The following is an 8,794-nucleotide window of genomic DNA, read 5'->3' as shown; positions in this document are numbered from 1 at the left end:
GGATTGAAAACTTTTCAGCTTCTGTGTAACACAATTTATTGGTGTCAGCCGAATTTCCAATAAAAAAGTTCTAACAAAGATCTTATCTAACTAAATTTCCAAGGTCTTATTATTAGTTTACTGAATTATTTTTTTGCTTATGAACCTTTGGCAAAAGGTAACTCAGTTTTAGAAAATCCATGCAAATGTATGAGTAGATGACCTTCTCATAGTCAAAAGCGTTCAGGATATGAGTTGTATCATGTCCTCAATTCTAAATATTTCTTTGAGTCTTCTGTAAAAAGGTACATTATAATGGTTTTGAATGAAGCACCGAAAATATGTTTAAGAATCAATATTTGGCTCGCTAAAGTAAGAGGAAGTTATTGAAAAAAGTGCAATGGAAATTATTCCTGGTCTTCCAAATGAAGTCAGCAGAGAGTGCTTGGTGAGAGTGCCATACATTTCCCACTACAACCTAACTTCTGTTTGTAAGTCATGGGAAAGTATTGTGACAAGCCCAGAGTTTTATGAGAGCAGAAAGAAATGTGGTGCCTGCCAGGAATTAATTGTTTTATTGGCGAGGGTTGAGGCTAAAGCTGATTACACAATAAAAATCTACGACCCTCTCCAAAAAAGTATAGAAACCCTGCCTGATATTCCTCTTCGCCACCCATACTTTTCTCACTGTGTTTTTGTCAATCACAAATTGTTCGTCATGGGCTTTCATGGCAGGGAAGAGTTACTTTTAATCTATGATTTTATCTATGGCATTCTCTTGCTTTTCTCATTGAGTAAGCTTGTTTTTCTTATAAAAGTAGAAATATTTCAAAATGTTTAATTACTTGTGAAAAAGTTAGGTCATATAAGAAAGCACATTCCCCATCACGATCAATTGTTGATAACGATGTTTCAGGGAGATGGAAGCGCGGGGCAGATCTTCCTGACAGGAGGAGGGGATTTGGGTGTTGTGTGGACTCGGGCAAAGGAGTGATCTACATTGCAGGAGGCCATGACTTTTCGCTGGAGAGACAATCTACAGCAGCATTTTATAATGTCGAGGAAGACGAGTGGAAATATCTTCGTCGCATGAATTGGAGCGCCCAGATCTGCCACAGTGCTTTCGTTGATGACAAGCTTTATGTGGTGGAGGGAAATAATTACAAAGCAGCTGTAGAATGTTATGATCCCATCACAGGAAAATGGAGACAAATTACAAACTTTGGTTCCTCTATTTATTATCCTCCTTTACCTGCATTTGGAAACTTATTCTTCCCTTGCACAACGGGGGTTTTAGAATTCGAATATGCAGAAAATCGATTCGATTTAGTAGAAACACAGTATCCTTTTACCGCAGTAGAAACGCAATATCCTGAGTTTTTCACAGTAAAGGGTATAACAATGTGGCATAACGAGATTGTTGTATGCGGGAACAATACTTTACACAATGATTTTAGGGTTTATCTGTTCAAGCCTGGAGAAGTGGGGAGAGAAGAGACGTGGACTGCGTTGGACAGATGGTCTTCCGGAGAACTCGGCGATGTTCTCAAGTGTTGTGGAACGTTGACATTGTGATATCCTTTCAAAGCATCAGAATTCTCAAGCAGTATTTTCAGGAAATAGATCTTAGGGTTTCTTTCTTCATGAACTTGTTCGCATCACTTTGGCAGACATACATCAGTTCCTTGCTTTAAATAATCATGATATGGTAAGAAAATTTACTCTTCTATAATTATGACACGATCTTGCGAATTAGCAGAAACATTTACTAGTGAGATTATACTTGATGTAAATAGCTGCCTTTTGGAAATGAAAATAGAATATTTTGGTCGAACTTTACTTTTTAATTTAACATGTCTAAATATTGGCCATGTCTAAATATTGGCCATGTCTAAATATTGGCCACACCAGCTTAAACATTGACACAGTCATTTAGAAAATTAAGTGCCGGATGTGATGGTCATTTTAGAGGCTTGTCTAACTTTTCAGGTTTGAGACATTCAGAAGTAACATGTTTTTTTTGTGATATTGCTATCAGGTTGAGTCAAACTCATTGACCCATGTTTCATGAGTAGTGATTCAACATGAATCCATCTCTCGAGAGAATAAATGGAACACTCAGCACTCATTGGATCTAGGTGATGCTCATAGGGGTGAAGCACCGGGACTTCCCGGGAGGTCACCCATCATAGTACTACTCCAGCCTAAGCGCTCTTAACTATGGAGTTTCCTCCATGGTTAAACCCAAAGCTTGCAAGCCCATTTGCAAAACCTTCACCAAGTGTTGTGCCTTATGAACCATTCATTAGAAAGCCCCTTAAGCTCATCAATTGATAAGTATGAGATTAATTTCCACAGCAAGTCAAATTGTGATATTGCTATCAGGATTTAACTGTGTGATTTTGAGTCAAACTAATTGACCCATGTTTCGTGAGTAGTGATTCAACATGAATCCATCTCTCAAGAGAATAAATGGAACACTTAGCACTCATTGGATCTAGGTGATACTCAATAGTGGTGAAGCACCGGGACTTCCTAGGAGGTCACTCATCCCAGTACTACTCCAGCTTGAGCACGTTTAACTACGGAGTTTCCTTCATGGTTAAACCCAAAGCTTGCAACCCCATATGAAAACCTTCACCAAGTGTTGTTCCTTATGAACCATTCATTAGAAAGCCCCTTAAGCTCATCAATTGATAAGTAGGAGATAATTTCCACAAGAAGTCAAATTGTGATATTGCTATCAGAATTTAATTGTGTGATTTTGAATCAAACTCATTGACCTATTTTTCTTTTTCAAAATATGAATCCATTCCTCATCTGAAATTTTATTTTTGGTAATCTTAATTTTCAATTACTATAGTACTGTCGTGACCCGAGTTTTCTATTATTGTAGTATCGGTTAATGCAAAGACTCCTTTGTATACGAGATGCTAATGAGCTTGAATTAAAAATTTTGGCACTATTTTTGATCCACTACTTACCTTGGGTGTTCCGACTCAAAAACTAGACTCTTTCTTTCCCTGCAGTGTGCCGGGTCCGAGCGATAGTCAATTCGAGATTGGGAATTTCTCGGTACTTCCCTCTTTGTTCTCTATATTGAACTTATGGTAAGTAAAAGAAAATTCCTAGCCACTTACATTATGGTATCTATGATATTCAATGATGTTATCTTTCCGTGATTAATAAAATATTTTTTTTAACGATCCATGCTACAAGAGATTTTATAATGTGATTAAATTACATGTACACATATCAGTAGAACATGTTATCTTAAATCTACCACCTAAAGTTTACAGAGAGATCATCATTAGATCAAGTCCAGATTGGGAGGTGGTGATATGTACAATAGAAATGAATGCACTCTAATCAGTTATATGCCCAACATGAGAAGAGGCTCCTGCTTTTGCACTTTGCTAGAGGTTTGTGTCTTTCCATTTTCATTCTTCTTTTCATTGTAGGATGAATTCAGCCAAGGTAATATCAAACTCATCTTTTTTCTTTCACAATAGTGCAGTTATAATCCAACTCTTCCTTTTTCATTCATAGTAGTGCAGTTATAATCCAACTCTTCCTTTTTCATTCACAGTAGTGCAGTTATAATCCAACTCTTCCTTTTTCATTCATGTTTTTCCCTTTCTCAATAGTTTCAAAACTTGTTTTCTTTCAATTTGAAGATTGTTGTAATTTGTATGGAAATATTAGAATATATGAGTCTCATAGAGACCTAGTAACATATCTTGTCTTTCCATTAAATATAATATCATACCTAAGCTTCTAGATGTACCAAAGCAATAAAAGAGGAAAAAATAGATAAAATGACATTACACTAGGTGTTGCTACTAGATATGTTTCTATAAAGCACATGTTCAATTTGAAAGTCTTCATTTAGGATTAGACCAGAAGAACTAGATTTCTTTGACAAAAATGCAATCAAAGGAAATGTGAATATCAAAGGAAATGTGAATATTTGACTCTCCCTGAGACTTCTTAAAATAAATCTTGTGTAGAAAGAGATGTCATAAGAAAACATTTTAGATTCAATAGGATGTTGCTAAAGGTTAGTGAAGTGTTTGCTCCAAGTGAATTGATCAAAATTCAAATTCCATCTTCTATTCATATGTTCAAGGATAACAAGTCTGTGGTTGAAAATATATATCCCAAGGGGGAATGATTAGACCACTTAAGAAGGGAGGAACAATTATATGCATATTATTTGTTTGTTTTAAACATCTACCTCTAATGAATTACTAATCATTTGCAAAGATGGGTCCCTGTGAAGTTTCCTTTAAATTTGAAAAAATGTGGTTTAGAGAATTAGAATCATTTGCAAAGATGGGAAGATGGGTCCCTGTGAAGTTTCCTTTAAATTTGAAAAAATGTGGTTTAGAGAATTAGAATCATTTGCAAAGATGGGTCCTTGTGAAGTTTCCTTTAAATTTGAAAAAATGTGGTTTAGAGAATTAGAATCATTTGCAAAGATGGGTCCCTGTGAAGTTTCCTTTAAATTTGAAAAAATGTGGTTTAGAGAGGTCGGGTTCTCAGAAATGGTTTTTGGATGGTGGGCTACGACCCCTAGCGCAGATGGCAACAAAGCATTTAGATTCTTTGAAAAGTTGAGATACAATAAATAGAACATCAAAGTATGGAATCGAGAACATTTTGGGAACATTTTCCAAGAAAAACATGATCTAGAGTGTGCTATGGAAGCACTCAACTGTAAGATCCAGTCTGAAGGAATGGACGAAGTGGATTATCTCACTGAGAAAGGCCTCTTGGATAGAAATGGCGAAATCTTTCAAAGTGAATAAATTTATTGGAAATAGAAATCGAGAGAAGATTGGTTGAAGGAAAGTGATCGAAATACAAAGTATTTTCATAGTTCGGTCAAGACGCGTAGATCTATCAACATAAAACTCTCAATTAAGAACTAAAATGGAGGGGTAGTTGACAACTCACAAGAGGTTAATTAGGAAGTCGTGTCCTTCAATAACCTCTGGAGAATGGACAAAGATCTTAGGACCCCTAATAAAAGAAATTTTGAATGTCATCCAAAGTTTGGTAACGAGCGAGGATAATATGGCATTGATGAAACCTATACAAATGGAGGAATTGAAGTAAAACTAGCCTTTGATCTTAGTGGGGATAAGGCCCTTGGGCCCGACGGTTTGCATGCTTCTACCAGAAATTTTGGGAGATCATTTTGGAGGAGCATTTAGAGGCATAGAGGAATCCCGACGGGGGGTTTTGTTCTAAAAGATTTTAACAATACCATGCTTGCATTAATCCCCAAAAAAGAAAAGATAGTATCTTTTGAAGAATTCTAGCCCATGTCTCTGTGTAATAAAATCTATAAGATAATATCAAAAGTAGCAGCGAACATGCTTCTGTAAGCTCATTTCCCATGAAAAAGGTGGATTTTTTCCCGACGGAAGCATTGCTGATGGGATCGTGAAGTTATTCATTCAGTCCAAATACACAAAAGAAGATACATGATGGTTAAGCTAGACGTGAGGAAAGCCCACAATAGAGTGGATAGGTGTTTTTAATTGCAACTTCTAAGAAAATTCATCCTTTTAACGTAAGTTTTTGGAAAACTCATTTCAGCGAGAAGGGTTCGGGGGCAGTGTAAAGGAATCAACTTAGCCCGTGGTATTGATCTAATCACCCATTCTCAATTTGTTGATGACAATTGTCTCTTTGGGTTAGCAACAATGACAGAGGAACAAACCATGAGATCAGTTTTGGATGCATATAACCAAGCATCTACATAATCCATTAATTGGAGCAAATCAAGATCTTCTTTTTCAATATGGAAAGAGGCTCTCAACAAGCTATATCAAATCTCTTTAGAGTTTGGATTGGTAATTTACTAGGAAGATTTCTCATAATGCCTTTATTTGGAAGAAGCAGGAACCCGACACATGGCAATACTTAATAGATAGTTGCTACTCAAAATTGCACTCTTGGAAGGGTAAGTGGTTGTCTTTAGCTGGAAGATTATAAATGCTAAGACCAGTGGTATCAGCTATACCAATATGCCTGATGTCTTTCTTTAGTATACCTAAAAAGGTAATTAACTTAATTTAGAAACAAATGAGGAGATTCTTATGGGAAATCAAGAGCAAGATAAATTCCCTTTGCTGGCTTGGGAGAAAGTGTGCCAACCTAAGGGCAGAGGGGGTGCAGGCCTGTGGGACTAGCATCTTCTCAACATTGCATTTGGTGTTAATCTAAGAGATCAATTGAGAATACACAAATAGAGACAAGAGACAGGATATATCATGGTTCACCACAACTATGGCTACATCCACACTGAGAGCAGAGTAAATATATTATTCAGTCATTGCAACTTACATACACAGGGCTTTGCTCTTATATTTATACATTAGTCTTCAAGAGAAGAGGAATCTAGACAAATACAAAGAATGTGAAATGAATAGACATGACAGTTGGACTTCACATCCAACAATCTCCCACTTGAAGTTCAACTCATGCTACAACCTCATATCTGAATATCCTCCCACTTAAACTCTACTTTCCCTTACCAAATCCCATGGTAAGATATTGCCAAAAGATAATCTTCATAGCCAGAATAGCAACCACAACAAATTGGTAATCACATCCAACTATCCATACAACATCAGTAGATTTATAACCACATAACCAACCCATATAATTCACAAAATATACCATCTTCCAACAAAACACCAAAAAGTCATTGATGTGCAAAGAACTAGAAGACATTATAGAGAGATTTATATTGCATGAGCAATGTCAACTATAAGTTGACTCAATCTACCAATCAACACATAGAAGGCATGGCATTAACTTGAGATGATTTGAGAACCACAACCAATCTATTGCAAAATTACATCTTCCAAGTCCTCATGAAAAGACCACGTATTGTAGTTAAAAAACAATGAAGTACAACAACAATAGATGACCTCAAAAAACTCTTGGAAGGAACACCAACACAAATCATAACTCATCCTTTTACCTCCCCATATGAGAGCATTCACAACACCCAACACCATGAATGAAAACTTCTATAAACAAGAATATCAAACTCCAAACATTCCAAAATTAGGAACAATATCAACCATCTCTTAAATGCATAAGGAGATAAATCTTCCAAATAGATCAAGCGTGGGGAGTGAGAATCCTCCTCCAAGATACACCAAGTCTCAATGACTCTTCTCCAAGAACAATCTCCACTAGGCCCATAATGAACTCACATCCATCCACAGGTGTAGGCTCCTTAGACTTCATGCTGAAACTTCCAAAGAGAAACCATCTCAACAAATGTTATCTAAACCAAGAGATATGTAGCCTCACCCAAGCCTCTTAGTTTTCAAGACCTCCACTATGGCCAATCCATCAAAGTACTCGATAACAAGAGCACTAACCAAGATCAATTATCAAAAATCCCATTGCACACCTGCATAACTTGGGAAAACCTTATGACAAGTTGATCTCCACAAACCAACACTTATGCTCGAATGAGCAAAACCTATCAAAAGAACCTCTATCATGCCAAAGCTCTAATCTAGAATCAAGAGCTTGTCATTGCACAATAACTAACATCTCGGATCACATGAAGATAACCATCTCGTGATAGTATAACTCTTTCTACCCAAAAATTCTCTCGAATGTGATACCAAGATATTCATGATACCAATAACAAAATCTGAAAATTGATATCAATTATCACATCAAACTGTGATAGCTAAAGCTGCAATTTCTCCATAAACAAGAGAAGTAGAACCAAAAACATCTGCCAGCATACATTGAAAGACTCCTCCTCTCAAAATTCTTTCTTCCTCTCTAATATATATCTCCCGCATAAATTCTTTATTCTTTTCAGCATCCTTCTAATGGCACATCGCACTCACCTTTGAGCGCTTCTACACTTTATCTCTCCTCTTACCTTTTGTCTATTGTGCTGCTCACACAATTTCTTTTCCAAAACCAAATATTTTAAAGTAGATATGCAGGATCTTAAATTTATTAAAAAAAACAATATTTTGATCTGAGGATCAATCTATAATGCTGCAAAGCATTTTGTCTCACAATTCTCTTGTCTTTTACAATCAGCTACATCCCTTATTCATGAAACACTTTCCATTATTTAGAAATCGTTAGTGATCTTCCATACAATCTGAAAAGAATGTAGTACTCCTATTTTGAGCTCTATTTCTTCCACACCTCTTCATATTCCACATAAACTTGGTGGCAATCTCTTTCAATCCGTGATCTTCTAAATCCTAACTTAGAAATATTTGGTCTTTCAAGAATTAAACTCTCTTTTCTGTGTGTACGTGGAAGCTCAAATCCTTTGGGCACCGGCTATCCATGCTAGGCTGGCTTCTTTGTGTGCTTTATGCACAAACACCCATATGTCTTCAATGACTCCTTCACAGCTTTAATCAATCGCTTCCAGCTATATGCAAAAAAAAAAAAATTTACTTATTGGGTAACTTTTGTGTGTATTAATATATCCTTTCAAAAGATTTCTTTTCACATCTCAGGTTTCTACCCCATGCATCTTTCCTCTCGTGGTAGTGATGCACACTGTCGTTCTTCAATTTTCTTCAATTTTTTGGTCTCTCCAAATTCTATAAAATTTCCTTTGAATGGAACAACAGTAAAATTATCCTCTTAATTTCTCCTACATCAAGATGTAGCACTCTACTCTCATCGATCTTTTCTAGGCTCTTATATTTATCTCTTCTTTTCAGGACCTTACGTGCTTTGATACCAATTGTTAATCTAAGAGATAAACTGAGAATACACAAATAGAGACAAGAGACAA

The 8,794-nt window shown here is 36.2% G+C and overlaps 1 protein-coding gene across 1 annotated transcript; it reads left to right on the top strand.

Annotated features, from left to right (window-relative positions):
• The first annotated feature begins 379 nt into the window (after positions 1 to 379).
• Positions 380 to 1,554, top strand: LOC149565790 (F-box/kelch-repeat protein At1g80440-like). Its single transcript, XM_089816384.1, has 2 exons — positions 380 to 773; positions 896 to 1,554. Exons 1-2 carry the CDS (start codon positions 380 to 382, stop codon positions 1,552 to 1,554), a joined length of 1,053 nt encoding a protein of 350 aa, XP_089672510.1.
• Positions 1,555 to 8,794: the final 7,240 nt, after the last annotated feature.

The sequence above is a fragment of the Cupressus sempervirens genome, chromosome 3, assembly GCF_028749045.1.
Source record: "Cupressus sempervirens isolate cs-2001-9-10 chromosome 3, ASM2874904v1, whole genome shotgun sequence".
NCBI classification, from domain to species: Eukaryota; Viridiplantae; Streptophyta; class Pinopsida; order Cupressales; family Cupressaceae; genus Cupressus; species Cupressus sempervirens.
This window is presented reverse-complemented; position numbering and strand designations above follow the sequence as displayed.

Coding starts and splice junctions, on each gene's coding strand:
- LOC149565790 (XM_089816384.1), top strand. CDS start 380: ATGGAAATTATTCCTGGTCTTCCAAATGAAGTCAGCAGAGAGTGCTTG. Junction 774..895: donor TCTCTTGCTTTTCTCATTGA/GTAAGCTTGTTT, acceptor ACGATGTTTCAG/GGAGATGGAAGCGCGGGGCA.